Source organism: Carcharhinus amblyrhynchos, chromosome 1, assembly GCF_965287045.1.
Source record: "Carcharhinus amblyrhynchos chromosome 1, sCarAmb.v2.hapA, whole genome shotgun sequence".
Taxonomy (NCBI): Eukaryota; Metazoa; Chordata; class Chondrichthyes; order Carcharhiniformes; family Carcharhinidae; genus Carcharhinus; species Carcharhinus amblyrhynchos.
The window spans coordinates 109,541,557-109,562,954 of record NC_137324.1 but is presented as its reverse complement, the minus strand read 5'-3'; the positions used below and the strand labels follow the sequence as shown (position 1 = coordinate 109,562,954).

General features: G+C 44.4%; 1 protein-coding gene across 1 annotated transcript in view; it reads right to left on the bottom strand.

Moving 5' to 3' along the window:
* LOC145344108 (sodium-dependent organic anion transporter-like) overlaps nt 1-21,398 on the bottom strand; it is a 41,928-nt gene that overhangs the window by 8,907 nt on the left and 11,623 nt on the right. The window contains exons 2-4 of the mRNA XM_080190963.1: nt 19,573-19,721; nt 9,229-9,317; nt 1,486-1,661 (exon numbers count right to left, since the gene is read on the bottom strand). Of these exons, the coding sequence (XP_080047089.1) occupies nt 1,486-1,661; nt 9,229-9,317; nt 19,573-19,721 (414 nt within the window). The remainder of the gene's footprint in view (nt 1-1,485; nt 1,662-9,228; nt 9,318-19,572; nt 19,722-21,398) is intronic.

Genomic DNA, 21,398 nt, shown 5'->3' with positions numbered 1-21,398 from the left:
TACTGTAAACATTGGATCCTCTTAGGGCAATAAGGGCAGAGCAATAAATAGAATCTGACCAGCATTATCCATACAAACAAGTATAAAGATAATATCAGGAAAACAGGTAGTTCTTGGGGATTTATATTTGTACTTTTAAATATTAGAAATAATGAATAGTTTTATGTGGGTTTAACTTAATGTTTCTGTGTAAGAAAAGGTAAATCTATGGTTGGATTCATGCTAGACCAAAGTGTTTGCATCTGGGGGTTTTGGTTTCAACTAAAAATGCTCTTCTATTGTTTTCAGAGAGGGTTATTGTCTGAAAAGTAAACAATCTATGTCAACAATATAAAATAATTGCTTAGCAACTGGGGGCACATTTAGGGTAAGAAGGCTTTCTATATTTAGCTTTTAGCTGGATATTGCTGTTGAAGCAAGGAAGCAGAGAGTGAACATCTCTCACCTCTGCCAGAAGAAAAGTTGGACAAGATAAGGGGGCTACAACAAGGCAGGGTTCCTAATGAACTAGATAAATTCCAGACAACCAGAGAATTTGGACAGAAAGAATGCCTTAGGAAGTCTGAAGTTAAGGAAACAGAGACCTAGAAGTTGAACGAGGTACTATTCAGGTGAATTCAAGGGAAAAGTGGCTAAAATGTTCTGAGTTAAGGAGACAGCTGTAGTAACTAGAATTAAAGTGGGAAAGCAGACTTCCGAGGTAAATCAAAAATTTGGTGCCATCTTAATACATTCTGGAAATTAATAGTTAAAGCAATAATGAAGAGTCTGTTTAACAGTCAAGGAAAAAGAATCCTGAAAGGAGAGGTATAACACCTGGAAGTGAATTATTGATGGAAGCAACTGAGGGAAAAGATTTGAAAGTGTGTCTTTTTGATAGCAAAATTTGAAATCACTTGTGTGGAAACTGGAGTTCAGTGAAACAAGGTGGCTCACGCACAAGCATCACCTGGAGAATTTTGAGGAGAAATCCACAAAAATTCACTGGGGTCAGAGTGGTGTGTATCTGACCACAGCAAGCCTATGCGTTTAAAGGGACTATGTATTACTGAGACCATTATAGCCTAAGATATACTTTGTAATCCATGTTTATCTTAAAATCTGTGTATGTTTGTGAAAATAAGGGGGCGTAAAGGTGTATTGTACTATTATCAAATTTCACATGTTTAATAAATGTTTTTTTTCCTGTTGTTAAAACCTAATTGGCGGTCCTGTGATTCTCTTCCTCCATGTTTTCTATAAAAAAGTAAATATTATTGTATTTTGAGCCAGGGTTCTATTCTGGGATCTTCCCATCCAGTTATAAAATCAACTGAGATTGTAACATTAGCATCATTTATTTGCCAAAATTAGCACATTTCTTTTAAGGGAATCTGAATATTGTCAGTCCAGCACTGGCAAGTGCTGTCCAGTGAATTAACATGGTGTTGCTGCAGCAAGAGAAGCATGTAACTGAGAAGGAACAGAGTTGGTCTGTTAATTTACCTGGTCCATGACTGCTGTAGAACGGCAGCAAAAATAAAACCAATAATGCAACCAATCAGTGGGCTGATGATTCCAATAATTAACAGTGGTGCGTCTGTATTCCACGAGCCTTTATACAGTAGCGAGGTTACCACTGTTAGAACAATTATTATGAATGCGCCTACACCAGTTCCAATCTGTGGAGAAACACAAACATTGGTTATTTAAGTCAACACCCCATTTAAGAGTACTTTCAGGGTAACACAGTGTGCACTGCATCACCAATCACAAATGAGAGGGAGCGGTAGGAAAAGCAGTTTGCACCTGTGAGTCACTGGGTCGAGACATGGAGGGCAGGTTTGCAGGTGCAATTCCCACTGGGTGACAGGCTGGGTGAACACGCACGATCTTCTACCTTTCAGCTCATTATTTATGCATGAGTGTGGAGTTGAGCAAATTTAATGCAGGATGGGCAGAAAGTCATCCGCCCTGCTATTATCTCGTGGGGCCAAAGACAATGGTGCCATATTTAATGGACCATGGAGAACCATTTATGAATTATGATGTGGTAGATGTGAGCAAGATGGCAGATGTGAGCAAGCACATCCTGAGGTATACAAGGACACCTACAACATTGCATTTAGCTCTTCTCTAGACAAGAGCACAGCTGGTGACATGCCCATTGTCGGGCCAATGCTTGTCATTGCAGTGGTCTACATTTGCCAGTCTCTCAGGTCCCAATTCTCCTTGCTGCTCATGGGCCTGTGCCAGCTTGGAATGGGCCTTCTGTCCTCATCTGATTACCAAGTTAGGATTGCCTGCAGCAACCAATAATGATGCCTCAGTGGATGAGTAAATAAATTGAAGTGATACATTTAATGATCATTTCCTTTACAGGTTTCTTGCCATCTCAAAACCAGCAGGCAGGTGCTAAGTCCTTCACCTTGTCTCCATCTAGGCATGGCATCCCCACCCCTTCAAGTAAAGGGCAACCTGGAGGACCAGAGATGGGTGTTCCTTCTGTTTATTCATGACTGCATATGAAGATATTGCTCTCTGACCATGGTAATAAGAGCCATGTGCAAGAAGCCTCAAGTGAACATTTTTACACTATCTCCATTATCCTCAGAACTTTACAGGGAGACCATTGCCATGGCAGCATGGAAAGATTAATCACAGGATCCTTTGTCAGCCAGAACCATTCACAGAGATTTGGAATCATGGGTAGGCTGCCCTTCACCAGTTATACCCCATGGAGGCATTCCACCTCCCTCTTCCTCCTTATCCCTGCTTCTGGTGGCAGCCAATGACAAACAGCAGCTCCGCACCTTGCTGGGATTTCAATGTTATGAGATCCAAATCAGTGTGATTGTCTAGCTGCACTCCAAATGGAATTTATTGAGCAAACTCTCATCATCCCAACCTGACAGAACGACCAGTTTTGGGGTGAGTTCTGCTTTGTGTGAATTAACCTTTGAACCACCATCAAAATGTCGATACTCTAGTAAAAAATGTTTATTGCTGCAGCTGACTTACATTTAACCTTCTGTGATCTTCAGTGCTATTTAAATTGATTCCACCTAGATTGTAATGACACTGTCGGGGAATGTTATGGTGTTGATGTTATGCCAAGCTTTGTCCGAAACTAAGATCAAGCTATCCCACTCCCTATCATTCTGGTGTGCTCCATGTGCCTATCCAATAACCGCTTGAAAGTTCCTAAAGTGTCCGACTCCACTATCACAGCAGGCAGTGCATTCCACACCCCAACCACTCTCTGAGTAAATGAAAACATTGTTGTGCTGACTATGTATTTGTTACAGAACTTTGCTGCGCGCTGGGTTATTTTTAACAAATCATGAATCCATTTTCGTGGACTCTGCATTTAGGCACTGTAGAAAGTCGTGAGTTCCATAAGTCACCAACAATAAGGTTGTTTATTCCTGAGCTCAATGGCTGTATAAAACATAAAGGCAAAATACTGCAGGTGCTGAAATCTGAATACAACATTTGTCCTCTGCCCATGCTCCCGTCACGTGTTATCTGTTGGTGCTGGTTCTGCTACTTGCAGAAAGTGATGGCTATTGTGTAAATAGCGGGTACCATCTGGGGCGGCGATGTAACAGACCGGTAGTACTGTGTACTACTGCCAACTGGCCAGGGCTACGTGCAGATTGAATCCTGACCATTTGTGCATTTTGCTTTTCAATCTGTGTTGCAAGAGGGCATCATTCATGTTGGTTTCCAGTTTAGGCTGAAGCAGAACCTGGGCAGTAGTGATCACAGTTTTAGTGCGCCTGAAATGAAGTAACTGTGCTGACAAGATCAAGCCCTGTCCTGGTAGATTTCACAGGCTGAAGAGTGCAGCATGCTAGTCTGTGTGATCCCGGACACAGTTTGTTAGCAGATGTGTGGCTGAGCAAATCGCCTGTTCCACCACGCTGTTTAACTGTGGATATAGAGACTGCTCATGACATGCTCAAAGTCCAATGTATGTGCAAAGTTGTGGAATTCTGCAGAGAGATATTGGTGAGCATTGTCAGTCATGAGGATCTTTGGGCTGATTTTCACATCAAAGTGTCTCTTGAGCTTGATGATGACTGTGTTACTTGTCATGTTTGACATATAGTTGAGTTCAAACCATCCAGAATATGAATCAACTAAGATTAAATATTGTTCAACATTCCACTCAAAGATGTCAGCTGCATGAATGTCCACTGGAAGTCTGGGACCACGTGCATTCCTTTGCCTGATGCAGCTTGACTGCATTTCCCTTTCCATGTTTGTGTACATTCCTTGGCCCTGTATTGGGTTGCTTCCAACCCAGGGTGCCTTTGGTGCAGTATCTCTGGACGGCAGTCGGAATGATGAATTGCTGGCCATGCAGTATTAGTCCATCCTGTACGGACAGTTCAACTCCGATTGTGAAGAATGTGCAGAACTCCTGGGGATGCTCCTTTGAGGATTCTGGCCAGCCCCTCTTGAGGACGTTGTGTAGTTGCCTGCCTGTGACGTCCACAAGTAAGGCCTGTTTGTGTTATGAATTCAACAAGAGGACAGCACCTCTTGCCATAATGTCTATGTCTTCATTATGATCTGCCAAGTCTGTGGTGGCTAAGAAAGCTCTAGGAGACTCCAACCTGACTAGAATGATCAAAATCTCTACTGGATTTTGACCCCAGTACAGCAAGTATTTACAATGTGTGATAGACATCTTTACAATTTTCTGGATGGTACAGCATTTTTCCATATCATTGAACTTAATCCTTTGACCACACTGACAGAACATACTCCCATTTATTTGTCGTCAGGTGGACAAATTAAAAATGGTAGTTGGTCAAATTTGCACAGCATGTTGGATTGTAATGCTTCAGGGTCGAGATATTACAGTTAAACGGACTAAATTGGCCACTGTCTGAGCTCACAATCTAAATTACAGCAGTGAGACTCATGAGTGTCAATTTGTAGTTACAAATGATCCAAGGAACCATTTGTTCCAATACAACAGGGGAGAGGGCCCCTAAAATCTGCTAGATCTGGATATGTACCTGATATACCTGTACAGAGGGAAGCCACAAAATGGCCTTTGAATATTTTTGTTGATAGATCCTCCATGGTGCAAGATGGCAATTGAATGACAGGATGTGGAATATATGTAGAAGATCACTGAGGAACACGTTTTGTTGAGTTAGCTTTAAAATTACCTCACGGAATGAGTGCTCAAGCAGCTGAACTGGCAACTGTGGCTTATATGATTAGTCACCCTGATAAGTTTCCATCACCAGCAGATATACATTCCAACAGTATCTATGTCTGCAGTAGTTTAACTGACTTCCTGCCATTGTTGGAACTGAGGGGTTTTGTCTCAGCAGATGGAAAATCTCTACCAACTGCTCCTTCATTAAAATATATTTTCCACATTGCCCAAGAATGGGAATATGAGATGATAAAGGTTAAGGCACATCACATATCTTCGCTAATTAGGAATTCTTGAGCAGATGAATTGGCAAAACAGGGTACTCAAGAAGGAGAATCATGGCAGCCCTCAATGGATGCACAAATCTACAAGACACTATTACTGTTAGCTTAAAGTGAAAAATCTCAAATACTCTCAGCACAGTGATGATGAGTGAAAACAATTACAGGATGGAGCATATCCTGTTTCTTAAGATAATTGGAAAGGTAAGTTGCACCTTCAGGGTAGATTTGTTCTTAAAAATGGACGGGTATGTTGTGCCAACTCAAGATCATAATCAAATCATTTATCAATGTCATGATGTTCAGAGTCATCAGGGAGCAGAAACAATTGTTGAGCGAATTGAAGGGCTATGTTGGTGGCCTAAGGATGTAAAGCGTTAGGTGGACAATTGTTTAGCCTGTGCTCAACATAACCCTCATAAGTGTGCAAGAAAGGGGGGATTGAGACACACAAGACCAATTGACGGATCATGGAATAATTTATAGATACATTATATTGGTCCTTTACCACCATGTCAGGGAGGATATAAAGATATCCTAGTAATAATTCATACTTTGAGTAAATGGGTTGATGCATTCCATACCCAAAGTAATACAGCTAAAGTGGCAGCTAATATTCTGGTACAACACCATTTACTAGATGGGACTTCCACATGGTATTGAATCAGATCAAGGTACTCATTTTACTGCTCAAGTAATGAAAGATATCATGATCTTATTTTGAATCAATCCAAAGTTCCATATTGCCTGTCATCATTGATCAAGTGGAACATTAGAAAAGATGAGTCGTACTTTAAAATCCCTGATTCAGAAAAATGTAAAGTAAAATAATTCCACATGGAACTTAGTATTAACCTTGGTTCTGGTGGTAGTGCGGAATGCAGTCCCTAGGACAACTGTATTTATTCCCACAGGTGGAATTTTCCAGTGGAAAATCCCATCCAAGGTTAACTAATCTTTGTACGGTCTGTGTCCCACCCACGGGATTCCCACGGCAGACGGGATAGAAAAATTCTATCCCATGTGCCTTAATGACTGGAGATCCCATGAGGGCAACTGAACTTCTTTTAGGATTAAATTTTTCAAACCTGAGATTATGCCCTTAGTCATGAGAGAATTTACAGCAATTGCTTGAGAGTATTCAAGCTGCTCAGATGGCAGCAATATTTTCACCAAGTACAGTGGATCAACAAAGACCTTGTGCCATATTGCCAACTTCTGACTTTCTGTAGAAAGTTGTGGGTTCCTAAATCATCAACAAGACGGACTTCCAATAAAGGCTGTTAATTCCTGAGCCGAACAGCTATATGCAATACCTGTGCTCTGCCTACACTCCCAGGGCTAACTCACACTCTCCTGCCATGTGACCTCTTTTGCAGCCACATTATCATGAGCTCATGTGTCTACACCTACTACATAGCGTTTCCTTAATTTTCAAATTTTCCTCATTTCACATTTATCTGCAGCCTTCATTGTTGTTGTGAATTTTATTGTTGGTGGCAGGGCCAACATTGAGAGGATGTTTTCACTGATGGGAAAGTATAGGGCCTGAGGCATTGTCGCAGAATAAGGAGGTGCTCAGCTAAGATGGATTTAAAGAGGAATTCCTTCTCTCAAAGAGTGATAAATTTTTGGAACCCTTTACCTTAGGAAACTGTGGCGGTCAAGTCCATGAACATTTTTGTGGCTGAGATTGATAGGTTTTTAATCAATAGGTGAATTAAGAGTTACGGGGAGAAGGTAGGAAAGTGGATTTGTAAGTGTTAGATCATCCATGATCTTATTAAATGGCAGAACAAGTTCATAGAGCTGAAGGGCCTGCTCCTGTTCCTATTTCTTATGGTGTTATGGCGAAAACAATGTTCAGTAAATGGTATCAATTTGCCATTATTATTGCAAACTAATTCTCACAACCATGAATGCAGAACATGATCTAGATTAAAGCACAACATTGCTCAGGGGGAAAGTTTGAAATGCTGTCCCAATGAAAGGGTTAAAAGGTTTACTTAAAGATAGGGATATTTTCTCTCACCGCAGCATTCCAATGGTTGCTCTGTCAGACCATTACTTTATACATTTTCCCAATGAGCACTTAAATCACAGTGCCTACAATTTTACAGCAACTCAGCCTTGGGATTACATGTATGAGCATTCTACACACAGGTTGTATCTTCAGCCGTTCCTGGAACCTAAAAAGGATTTATCCAATCCATCTAACAAAATGCATATCCATTCATACCTGTGAATGGCTATAAGAAGGGACCTAGATGTTCTTAATACATTCCTGCTATTGAAAATAACATTGCTTCCCAGTTTACGGCAGAAACTGGTTGCTCCTCCAGGTCAGGATGATGAGAGTTTGCCAGCTGTGAAATAAAACTGCAGTTGGGGCATATTTGGCTGATTACACTGAATGAGGTCTGGGGAGGTGTGGGGACTGGGCAGATATGTTTTTCACCTCTCCTCAACCCCTCATATAATAGAAGGGAGGAGACAGCCATGGAAAAACTTAAAGCTATTGACTTGGTACCAAGACTGGAAATTAGCAAATAAAACCCCTCTATTTGAGAAGTGATGGAGGTATAAAACATTAATTTATAGGCCAGTTAGCTTGATGTCTGTTGTGGGGAAGGTGTCAGAATCGATCATTGAAAAAAATATAGCTGGGCATGTAGACCAGACTCAAGGTAATCAAGAAGATTCAGCATGGGTTTATGAAGGGAGGTCATGTTTAACCAATTTACTACAGTTCTTTGAAAGAGTAACATGCACTGTGAAAAAAGGGGAGCTTGAAGATGTACCGTACTTTGATTTCCAGAAAGCATTTGATGAGGTGCCACGTCAAAGCTTATTGCATAAAGTAAAAGTGCAAGGTGGAGGAGGTAAAATATTAACCTGGATTGGCTGGCTGGCCGGAAACAGAGAGTATGCGTAACTGAGTCTTTGTCTGATTGGCAGGATGTGACTAGTGGAGTCCCACAGCGGTCTGTGCTGGGGCTGCAACTTTTTATCATTCATATTATCGACTTAGATGAGGGGAGTGAAGACATGGTAGCTAAATTTTCAGATGACAGAAAGTTAGGAAAGAGGTATTTTGTGAAAAATACGGAGTTTGCAACTGACAAGATTTTTTTTCTGATTTTATCCACCCCTCTCTGGTGGTGTAATGACATTTTTCTCCAGCAAGGGCAAGAACATCATTTTAATACATTTTAATAAACTTTAGTATGATTAGTGGTCTTCCCGCTATAATGCTGCCCCCGCATTTAGAATTCCCGGCAAGGATTACAACAGGTATTTAAGAATGTGAAGCAATCAAAGAGAACCCACCAGGAGTGCACAGGTAAGTATAGCCCAGGAGCGAGAGGGATATACTCACTCAGTGCCGTGGTACTGCACCTTGGCACAACCCTTTGGCACTGCCCCCTAACACAGCCCTGCCAGAGGTCAGTATGAAGGGGCATTGGAGTTCTGGGGTGCTCCATGGGGAGTGGAAGGGGGGCTTCTCCGTGTGTGTGTGTGTGTGTGTGTGTGTGGTCCCATCCTGCCCTACCAACATTACAGCCTCAGGATTACTTACAGCACTTGTTTTCTTCTAAATGCTGCATTATCTGGTGAGAAATCCTGGCTGTGCGATCTCCACATTGGTTTACTCACCAGAGCCAGCAGCCAGAGTAAATATTGAAAAATCTTGTCTCCAGATGCAATATCAATTCATACTTGTTCCATAGTCTGCTAAAGAGAGTTTGACATACTTAGACAAACAGAAGAGAAATGCTAACTTACTTTCAGAAATAATTTTGATTGCTTTGGCCACTTCCTCGCCACAAAAACTCCAAATAATATTGGGATGATCAAACCAGTTAATACCATACCTATTCCAGAAACAAAAATAACATTTTAATGTAACTTGTAAACTGAAAGTATCTTTTAAATGTGTTTTAACATTTAATTCTAGATTCACAAGTCCTGGAAGCTGATTACATATTTTGTTCCATTTTCTTTTTTATTTGTCTCACATCCTTAACCTTTTATGTAAATAGATGTATGTAGAGTTCTGCAATACTGAAGGATTTTTGTATGAACCCAAATTAGCAATTTCCTTCTATCAGGTTCTGACAAAACCTTCTGTTCCCCCATGGTTTCTGATCACTGTACAGAAATATTCATCTGTCTCTTAAATTTCATAACCATCGGACAGAAGTTTGGGTGCTCCTAACGTTCAAGGGCAGTGAGTAGGGGTCACTACCCTCACAGTTTCAGCATAAGTCTCCCAAGATTAGTACTTTATCTGCCAAACATTGCCAGTGGCAACTCAGGGGGAAATAAGTTCATTCACAGGTGACTTCAAGCAAGAAAGGCTTACACCTTTCATGTATCACTGAACAGGCCACAGCCCTTTATGGCCAGTTTTGTACCTTTCCCTTCTCACTCCTTCCAGGTAGCAGTTCCTATTTGAAGTATCACTTACCAGGATTTCACGTTTTTCCCCCAGTCTTTATTTTTTAACTTATCTTCATTGCCATACAGTGCAAAGCACAAAGGCACAGTTTTAAAAACAAAAACAGTGATAATAACATCAGATATTAGAGAAATCAATGTTTCTGAAAAGTCTTCTAAGAGTAACTACACTTTCAATAAAATCAGGGAGAGTGTTCCAAATATCAACAATTCAATGTGAAAAAAAAAATTGCCAATATCAAAACGTGAACCAAATTTCTGTAATTAGGAGCAAATAACTTTTCAGGCTTAGAACTTTGAATTGACGTTTTCTGATTGTAATGTAACATGATTTCTTTGTTTACAATAAGCAGTGTTTTTAATCACATCTCACTGTGGCTCTACAATCAACGAAGGTTGTGGTAGAAAAATCAGAAGCTGAAAGAGGAATGTCAGAGGCCGACGAGGTATAGAAATCATGAAGTAATAACAATCAGGATGGTGGGCGACCAAATCAGTACAGATTCTTTAAATTGGAGTAGGAGCAACACTGCATCATACCCTGCAGGCCTGCCTTTGTTTACTCAGGGGTTCATTGTGCGACTAGCCGTTGATGTCGTCTACATGGATTTCAGTAAGGCGTTTGACAAAATCCCTCATGGTAGGTTGGTTGAAAAGATTAAGGCTCATGGGATACAAGGCCAGGTATCTAGACGGGTTGAGAACTGGCTTGCTAAGAGGAGACAGAGAGTAGTAGTGGAAGGTCCTTTTCTAGCTGGAGGTCTGTTACTAGTGGTGTGCCGCAGGGCTCAGTCCTGGGACCTCTTCTCTTTGTAGTGTATATAAATGACTTGGAAGAGGGAGTAAGTGGTGTGATCAGCAAATTTGCAGATGACACTAAGATGGCTGGATTGGCGGGCAGGGAGGAGCAGTGTCTGGCAATACAACGGGATATAGATAGGCTGGTATATTGGGCAGATATATGGCAAATGGAGTTTAATCCTGATAAATGTGAGGTGATGCATTTTGGCCGGAATAATATAGGGGGGAGTTATATGATAAAGGGTAAACCTATAAAGAGTATAGAAACGCAGCGAGACCTGGGGGTGCAAGTGCACAAGTCTTTGAAGGTGGCAGTACAAGTGGAGAAGGTTGTGAAGAAAGCTTATGGTATGTTAGCCTTTATAGGAAGGGGTATAGAGTATAAGAGCTGGAGTCTAATGTTGCAGTTGTATAGAACGTTGGTTAGGCCACATTTGGAGAACTGCATCCAGTTCTGGTCGCCTTACTACCGGAAGGACATGGAGGCTCTGGAGAGAGTGCAGAGGAGGTTTACCAGGATGCTGCCTGGTATGGAAGGACTGGGTTATGAGGAAAGATTGAGCAAATTGGGGCTGTTTTCCCTTGAAAGACGGCGACTGAGGGGGGATCTAGTAGAGGTATATAAGATTATGAAGGGTATAGATAAACAGTGGTAAGCTATTTCCTATGTTAGAGACACACAGTATGAGGGGCCACGGGCTTAGGGTGCGGGGGGAGAGATATAACACAGATATTAGAGGGAGGTTTTTCACACAGAGGGTAGTGGGGGTATGGAATGCTCTGCCAAGCAAGGTGGTGGAGGCAAACACGCTGGATTTGTTTAAGAGTAACTTAGACAGGCACATGAGTGGGTTGGAGATGGGAGGATATAGGAGATTGTTTTAAATAACGGTCATTAGCATTGGGATGTCCCTGGTAATGTATAAGGATGTGGAATGATATTAATGTTTTTTCTCTTTTAATTCACAGGTTTTAAGTCGGTCCGCCTTGTTGTCCAACGAAGGGCATACACGCGATGGGTCATACTAGGGCTGCTCTTGAATGTTTGAGATTAGCCTAGTACTTCATGTTGTTAGTGTGCACTTAAACTGGACCAGATGCTGGGCAACATGACAGCTCAGTGACTATCACTGATTGCTGTGCAGACACATGGATTTGGGCCAGTGTCTGTGGGAGTTTGCGCATTCTCCCCGTGCTTGCGTGGGTTTTCTCTGGGTGCTCCGGGTTCCTCCCACACCCCAAAGATGTGCTATTAGGCTGATTGGCAGTAATAAATTGTCCCTAAATTAGTTTCCCTCAATGTGGAATGCCATAAGCATAGATAAGGGTCATGGGTGGAGGGGGGACTGGTAATGTTAAAATGGCGGCGCGGGCTCGTTGGGCCGAAGGGCCTGTTTCCCGGGCTGTTTTTGTTCTTTGTTCTCTTTGTTCTTTGACTAGTATTGGGCTGTGCACTAATAATCAGGGTCCAATATGTGAGTCAAAAGATTCATTATCAAAAGCAATATTCATGAATTCGTAGAATTACATTTAATTGGAGAAAACTTTCTGTTTATGTTTTCAGCATATGGAAGAAATTTGGACTGTTAAAATAGTTCAACTCTCAGCCAAGCCCACCAAAATTTATTGCCTAACATTCAGCACTAAGGGTTGCAAAGCTACAAAATAAACCTGAATTCTGCGGGAGAAATGAGTGAAAATATGTTTGCTAAATATTATCTTGTTATAAATTTTCCTTCATCTTTAATGTCAGAATAATCATTTAGAAAGCAGAGAAAGGCAGCGGAGTTGTGCCAAAACTATACAGCAGCCCGGTTCTCGCATGGGTGACATGTGAAATGGCAAACCCCAGTACAATTCCGATAGTAAAGAAGGAATGTAAGAGAAGGGATAATCAGCCGTGGTTATTGAAGGAGATAAAGGAGAGTATTAAATTAAAAGCTGATGCGTTCAGAGTGGCTAAAAGTAGTGGGCGAGTAGAAGATTGGGAGAGGTTTAAAAATCAACAAAGAATGACTAAGAAGTTGATAAATAAAGGAAGGATAGACTATGAAGCTAAACTAGCACTAAATATAAAAAAGGACAGTAAGAGTTTTTACAAATATATAAAGAGGAGGAGGCTGGCTAGAGTGAATGTTGGACCCTTAGAGGGGGGATTTAGTGGTGGGAGATGAGGAAATGGCTGAGGCCTTAAATAAGTTTTTTGCCTTGGTCTTCATGGAGGACGACGCAAATAGTTTGCCGGATATTAAAGATAGAAGGATAGCAGGAGTTGAGGGCCTGAATGCAATTACTGTCACTAGAGAGGCAGTGCGCGACAGACTAGAGGGGGCTGATGGTGGACAAGTCCCCAGGACCGGATGGAATGCATCCCAGGGTTCTGAAGGAAATGGCAGAGGTGATAGTAGATGCCTTAGTGATTATTTACCAAACTTTGCTGGATTCCAGAGAAGTGCCGGAAGATTGGAAAACGGCTAATGTTACACCGCTGTTTAAAAAAGGTAGCAGGCAAAAGGCAGGGAATTAGGCCAGGTAGTTTAACGTGTAGGAAAAATGCTTGAATCCGTTATCAAAGAAGAAATAGCGAGGCACCTAGAAAAGAATGGTTTGATAGAGCAGACGCAGCACGGATTCGATAAGGGGAAGTCGTGTTTGACGAATTTATTGGATGTCTATGAGGATGTGACTAGTGCGGTAGACAGAGGGGAACCGGTGGATGTGGTGTTTCTCGATTTTCAAAAGGCATTTGATAAGGTGCCGCACAAAAGGTTGCTTCAGAAGGTTAGAGGACATGGAGTTGGGGGTAAGGTGTTAGCATGGATAGAGGATTGGTTGTCTAATAGGAGGCAGAGAGTTGGTATCAATGGGTGCTATTCTGATTGGCGGCTGGAGACTAGTGGAGTGCCGCAGGGATCGGTGCTGGGGCCTCAGCTATTTACCATTTATATAGATGATCTGGAGGAGGGGGCTGTGTGTAGGGTGACGAAATTTGCTGATGACACGAAAATGAGTGGAAAAGCAAATTGTGCGGAGGGTGTGGAAAGTCTGCAGAGGGATCTGGATAGGCTGAGCGAGTGGATGAGGACCTGGCAGATGGAGTACAATGTTAGCAAGTGTGAGGTTATCCACTTTGGCACAAATAATAGCAGGAGAGATTACTATTTAAAGGGCGAAAAGCTGCAGCATGCTACGGTGCAGAGGGACCTGGGGGTCCTTGTGCATGAGTCGCAAAAACCCAGTCTACAGGTGCAGCAGGTGATCAAGAAGGCGAATGGGATGCTGGCCTTTATAGCGAGGGGGATAGAATATAAAAGCAGGGAGGTCTTGCTGCAACTGTACAGGGCACTGGTGAGGCCACAGCTGGAGTACTGTGTGCAGTTTTGGTCACCGCACTTGGCCTTGGATGGAGTGCAGAGGAGGTTCACTAGGCTGATACCAGAGATGAGGGGGTTGGACTATGAAGAGAGACTAAATAGACTGGGTCTGTACTCGTTGGAGTTTAGAAGACTGAGGGGGGTTCTTATAGAGACATATAAGATAATGAAAGGGATGGATAGGGTAGAGGTAGAGAAATTCTTTCCACTTAGAAAGGACAGCAGGACTCGAGGGCACAGCCTCAAGATAAGGGGGGGGGAAATTTAGATTGGAGTTGAGGAGGAACTTCTTCACTCAAAGGGTGGTGAGTCTCTGGAATTCTCTGCCCGTTGAAGTGGTGGAGGCCACCTCACTAAACATATTTAAGTCACGGGTAGATAGGTTTCTAATAGACAGGGGAATTAAAGGTTATGGGGAGAAAGCAGGAAAGTGGAACTGATCCACTTCAGATCAGCCACGATCTTATTGAATGGCGGGGCAGGCTTGAAGGGCTAGATGGCCTACTCCTGCTCCTATTTCTTATGTTCTTATGTTCTTATTACGATAAAGAAAGATAGAGGAAATTTGAATTGAGCTTTGCAAAGTTATGAAGGGTTTTGATGGTAAGATACAATGAAGCAGGCTGCAATTAAGCCTGCTCGGGGGAAGGGTGGGAATGGGAAGAAGGAATTCATGTAAAACACGTGAAAGAAAATCACCAAAATGGCAGCCACAAGGCCTGTCCCACTGGGCACGGCTTCAGTGCTTCAAATGTAACTACTTGACACAAATTGTCAAAGTAAAATCACGGGCTGTATTTACTGTGACGGAATCTCACTGGTTGGTAACCCACATTGCTTCCAGTGGGGAGGCCCAACCAAATTAATTGGCCAGTTTTGGGCCTTCACTGGGATTAAGGAACCAAGGGTGGAGATCCCAACCCTGAGAGCTGCCACCCTATAACTGGCCCACAGCTTTCCTTTGCTGACAGCACCAATGGGGAATGATGGCAGCTGCCAGTAATGCTCAGAGGACTTTGTCAGGGATTGTCGCTGAATCACAGGACACAGGTGAATAAGAGAGGGGTGGGGGGTCAACGGAGAGAGGGCAGGAGAGTCGGGGACAAGGGCAGAAAATTGGCTTACAGCAGCTTCATCTTCCCAATGCTGGGTCTCTCAGTTGAGAACAGGAGAACTGAAAGAAGGAATCCTCCCCTCCCCGCCTGGTGAAACATTGTTTACAGTCTTCAGTTCAAGTTTTTTTTCCATGTGACCCAAAAAACCACTGCAAGGATAACTATAAACAGTGTTTTTGCTTGGGTTGGAATGGGAGCTGAGTACAATTACTGAACCCCACCACCCGCCCCTCCCCCCCTCATTGAGGAGATTACAACTGCTATATAAAAGTCGGGACTTGCGTAGCAGCGTTGAACAGGAGTAAGGGGATAAAGTTTATGGAGCTGCAGCCCCTGGACTGCAGGGAAAGTTGGAGGCAGGGCCTAGAAAATTTCTGCTTGCTGTGGGGAAGTCCCTGGACAGCTGGAAGTGCTGTCCCCAGACCCAGGGATGTTCCATGTAGTCTCTGTGGGGGGGGGGGGATCCTTTGCTGAGTGCTGGTCAGGCTTCTGTCTGCAGCCACTGGGCTGTTCCTTTGTTCTAGCAGTGGGTTGTGGTGAGGGACTGGACTGAGTGCTGGGGTTTCAGGGAGGTGGGGGGGGGGCTGGTGCGGGGGAGTGCACCATGTATTGATTGAGGACTCATCAGTTCAGGCAAAATAAACCAATACAGAAGGAGACCATTTGGCTCATTGCACCTGCATTGACAACAAACCTACCCAGTCCTATCCCCGTAAGCCACACATTTACCCTCTTATTCCCCCTGACACTAAGGGGCAATTTAGCATGGCCAATCAACATAACCCGCACATCTTTGGAGCGTGGGGGGAAACTGGAGCACCTGAGGAAACTCATTCAAATATGGGGAGAACACGCAAACGCCACACAGACAGTCATGCATGACTGGAATCAAACCTGGGTCCCTGGTGCTGTGAGGCAGCAGTACTACCCACAGTGCTACCCATTCACAGTATTCTGTTAGTGAGCCAAGCCTTGGAGCCCATCAGCATTAGCCCTCTTAGACAGGGCTTAAGTTGTCCAGGCCCATAGCCACGGCCTGCTGTGTGCCCAGAATCCCAGTTGGTGGCTGCCCTTGAGGTGCCTGAGGATGGTTTGACATTTGTAAGCACAGCACATGTACAGGTTTCAGAATGGGATGCACACTCGCCTTTGCTGCCCGAAGAAGGTTGTTCATTTTCATGTGGTACAGTCCTCCGGACAGAGGGCCAGTATCCTGGCATTCACAGTAGCTGCCACTGCCTCCCATAACACCCTTGCTATGCGACCCCTTGGCGATGGCCCTGAGTGGGGCACAGCAGCTGGTGCCTCTCCTCCACTGCACTCAATAGGCAGGCCTGCGTACTGTCAGAAAATCTGGGACCACATCTCTTTGGGGCCATCTACCCTGCTTGTCCATCATTGCAGCTTATGTACAGCCCTGGCTTCTTAAGGGAGTCTAGGTGCAGTCAGTTTGGACCAGTTCTGGGCCTGTTAATTAAATTTCATTGTGATTAATGTCCAGGCATCCTGGTTTCAATAAAGGACGAGCCATCTTCAAAGCTGCTTCTGGGGTAACTCAACAAAGCACTGTGTCCACGGGGTGTAATGCTCAAAGCTCTCATTCAACAAGAAGGAATACTTGCAGGCAGTGGTAGCATAGCACAGCACTCTGTGTGTGAGTGGTCGGGGAAGGGTGGTGGTAAGGGATGGGAAGGTCAGGACGCCAGTGATGTCCAGGTCAGTGGAGGATGGGGAGACCAGCGATGTCCAGGTCAGTGGGGGGATGGGGAGACCAGCGATGTCCAGGTCAGTGGGGGATGGGGAGGCCAGCGATGTCCAGGTCAGTGGGGGGATGGGGAGACCAGCGATGTCCAGGTCAGTGGGGGATGGGGAGGCCAGCGATGTCCAGGTCAGTGGGGGGATGGGGAGACCAGCGATGTCCAGGTCAGTGGGGGGATGGGGAGACCAGCGATGTCCAGGTCAGTGGGGGATGGGGAGACCAGTGAAGTCCAGGTCAGTGGGGGGATGGGGAGGCCAGCGATGTCCAGGTCAGTGGGGGATGGGGAGACCAGCGATGTCCAGGTCAGTGGGGGGATGGGGAGACCAGCGATGTCCAGGTCAGTGGGGGATGGGGAGACCAGCGATGTCCAGGTCAGTGGGGGATGGGGAGACCAGCGATGTCCAGGTCAGTGGGGGGATGGGGAGACCAGCGATGTCCAGATCAGTGGGGGATGGGGAGGCCAGCGATGTCCAGGTCAGTGGGGGATGGGGAGACCAGTGAAGTCCAGGTCAGTGGGGGATGGGGAGACCAGTGAAGTCCAGGTCAGTGGGGGGATGGGGAGACCAGCGATGTCCAGATCAGTGGGGGATGGGGAGGCCAGCGATGTCCAGGTCAGTGGGGGGATGGGGAGGCCAGCGATGTCCAGGTCAGTGGGGGATGGGGAGGCCAGCGATGTCCAGGTCAGTGGGGGGATGGGGAGGCCAGCGATGTCCAGATCAGTGGGGGATGGGGAGGCCAGCGATGTCCAGGTCAGTGGGGGATGGGGAGGCCAGCGATGTCCAGGTCAGTGGGGGATGGGGAGACCAGTGAAGTCCAGGTCAGTGGGGGGATGGGGAGGCCAGCGATGTCCAGGTCAGTGGGTGATTCTTCTTGTGTGGGGGGGGGGAGAAGGGGGTGAGAGGTCAACGTCCATGGGGGTGGAGGTGAGTGAGAGACTAGCGATGAAGCTAGCAATGTCTGTTGGGGGGGGGGGGGGGGGGGGGGGAGCTGAGGCCAGCTGACTCATTGCTGAGAAGGCTTGTAGGCTTATCCAGCTAATCTCCCAGAGATTAGCAAATGTCTGGTAGGCTGCTCAGCACGCTAATTTTAGCCGCTCCAGCGGGAATAGGAGGGGGCGCCTGGATTTTTTGTGTGATTCATGCTACTGCCCTCTGCAGTGCCCAGAGTGTGGGAGTTTCATTTTGAAAACCCTGCTAGAAAAAGAAGTGAGATTTATTCCAGTTTTTACGCAAATTTGGCACTTAGAATTCTTTTGGGAGAATGCCCCCCGCCTGCCCAACCCCGACGTAGTCTCACAGAACATTCCCCTAAAAGTCTCGTACTTAGTCAGACTCACAAATAACAGTCCTTATAGATATTTAATCTATGAAAAAATTCCAGTAATATTACAAGGCACAGTACGCTGTTGCTGTAGGGAAGGGACATCAGTAGGGAAAGTTTCTTTCTCTCCCACTCAGCTATGGAAATTCAAATCTTTGGAACAAAAATCTGCTTTCTGAAAAACAGCCACTTCCTTTGTTTACTGGAAACTGCTCACTTTATTTCTTTCACAGCTCTTGTTCAGGACACAGCACATTGCAGGAGGTCGTGGCACTGAACTAACAAGGACAGGAGGAGGGAATGAGGGGGTCTGCCAGTTTAATATATATATAACTTGTTCCAAGTTCCGCACACATGAGGATGGTCTCAGCAGGGGTCTTGGGTTCATGTCGCACTATCTGCTACCCCCGTGACTTGCCTGGGTTTGCAAAACCGCACTTACTGTACTGTATGGAGACAATACACATCTCTTTAACCTGTGATCAGTACTCCTTCCACTCACATTGTCAGCCACTTTAAGACTTGAACAGCAGGTTAGGTGTAAGGATTCGCATTCTAATCAGTAATCTGTAAACTGTCTGTGCTTTATATGCTCTGCCTGAGGCCAGAACTCTCCATTCACCTGACAAAGAGGGAAACCTTGAAAGCTTGTGAGTTTACTATCAAATAAATCGGTTGGACTTAAACCTGGTGTTGTCAGGCTTCTTACTGTGTTCACCCCAGTCCAACGCTGGATCTCCACATCATTACAAAAGCAATGCAGCGGGATGGGAAAATCACTTCACAATGATTTTAAGAATGTCAAATAGTGTGGTTTCCTGCACTGCCCCAGGCATTTAGCTAACACTATTGGCGCCGAAAGCAGTCACAAACCAGCAATAGAAGCATAGGAAATTACACTGAGCTGATACAACAGCTTTAAGTGATTTATACTGACATACAATGACTCATTTCCAAACAGTCTTGGTCAAATCCTGCCTAAATGCAACAGAACAGATAAATGAATAAATCAAAACAAATTACATTCATATTGGAATTTAAAAATACAATGTAAAATTATAGCAAACATTATATTATTTCCCTTTCCACTTCTGATGTTTACCTCCCCCAGCACAGAGCAACACGTGGCCCAAATATTTACAAAACCAATTAAGAGAGGAATCGTAAAGGCCCCTGCAATTTTGTAAGTTGCTTTCTCCAGCCTCCTGTTTCTTGCCCTTATCACAACTATTGTGCAATAAATAAATTAGAGTAACATAATTCCATGTGATGAAGAGTGAATAAATATAATTTTGATCACCTATATGTTTATAAGGCACTGTGACGTTCCTTGCGTGCGTTGCAATGTTGGAATTGTTCAAATCTTGTGTCCAGGTCATTGAGTAAATATAAAGACTCAATGGCATGAAGCCAATGGCCAGGATTGTGGAGCAGACAGTCATTGAAACACTGAAAAGCATAAAGTGGTTATTTTGATTTGATTTGATTTATTATTATCACATTTATTAACATATGGTGAAAAGTATTGTTTCTTGCACGCTATACAGACAAATCATACCATACATAGAGAAGGAAAGGAAAGAGTACAGAATGTAGTGTTACATCATAGCTAGGGTGTACAGAAAGATCAACTTAGTGCGAGGTAGTCCCATTCAAAAGTCTGATGGCAGCAGGGAAGAAGCTGTTTTTGAGTCGGTTGATATGTGATTTCAGACTTGTGCATCTTTTTCATAAGAACATAAGAAATAGGAGCAGGAGTAGGCCATCTAGCCCTTCGAGCCTGCCCCGCCATTCAATAAGATCATGGCTGATCTGTCATGGCTCAGTTCCACATTCCCGCCCTCTCCCCATAACCCTTAATCCCCTCTCTTATCAAAAACCCATCAACCCGCGTCTTAAAAATATTTAGCGAGGCAGCCTCCACCACTTCAACGGGCAGAGAATTCCAGAGATTCACCACCCTTTGAGTGAAGAAGTTCTTCCTCAACTCCGTTCTAAACCGCCCCCCCTTTACCTTGAGGCTGTGCCCCCTAGTCCTACTGTCCTTTCTGAGCGGGAAGAGTCTCTCCACCGCTATCCTATCCATCCCATTCATCATCTTATATGTCTCAATGAGATCTCCCCTCATTCTTCTAAACTCTAACAAGTACAAGCCTAGTTTATTCAGCCTCTCCTCATAGCTCAACCCCCTCAACTCCGGCATCAGCCTAGTAAACCTCCTCTGCACTCCCTCCAAGGCCAAAATATCCTTGCGTAAGTACGGCGCCCAGAACTGCACACAGTACTCCAGCTGCGGCCTCACCAATGCCCTATACAGCCGCAGCAAGACCTCCCTACTTTTATATTCAATCCCCCTCACTATGAAGGCCAGCATCCCATTCGCCTTCCTGACCACCTGCTGCACCTGCAAGCTGGGTTTTTGCGACTCATGCACAAGGACCCCGAGGTCCCTCTGCACCGTCGCCTGCTGCAGTTTTTCTCCACGTAAGTAATAATCCTTCCTACCATTATTCCTACCAAAGTGGACCACCTCGCACTTGCCAACATTAAATTCCATTTGCCAGTTCCTGGCCCATTCGCCCAGCCTATCTAGATCCTTCTGTAGACTCTCCACACCCTCCGCGCAATTTTCCCAACAGAAGAAGGTGAAAGAGAGTCTGTCTAGGATGCATGGCGTCCTTAACTATGTTGGCTGCTTTTTCGAGGCAGTGGGAAGTGTAGGCAATGAGGCTGATTTGAGTCATGGACTGGGTTTCATTTATTTCTTGTGGTCTTGGACAGAGCAGGAGCTATGCCAAGCTGTCATACAACCAGAAAGAATGCTTTTTAGTTGGTGAGAGTTATAGCAGACATGCCAAATTTCCTTAGTCTCCTGAGAAAGTAGGTGGGCTTTCTTATGCGTCCATATGGAGGGACCAGGACAGTTGTTGGTGATCTGGACACCTTAAAAACTTGAGGCTCTCAACCATTTCTACTTTGTCCCCATTGATGTAGACAGGGGCATGCTCTCTACTATACTTCCTGAAGTCGATGACTATCTCCGTTTTTATTTTTATAATAGGAAGATGCTGATATTCAATCCCTGTTTAAGAATGTTGATTCAACAAACATAAGGTCGGATTTTGC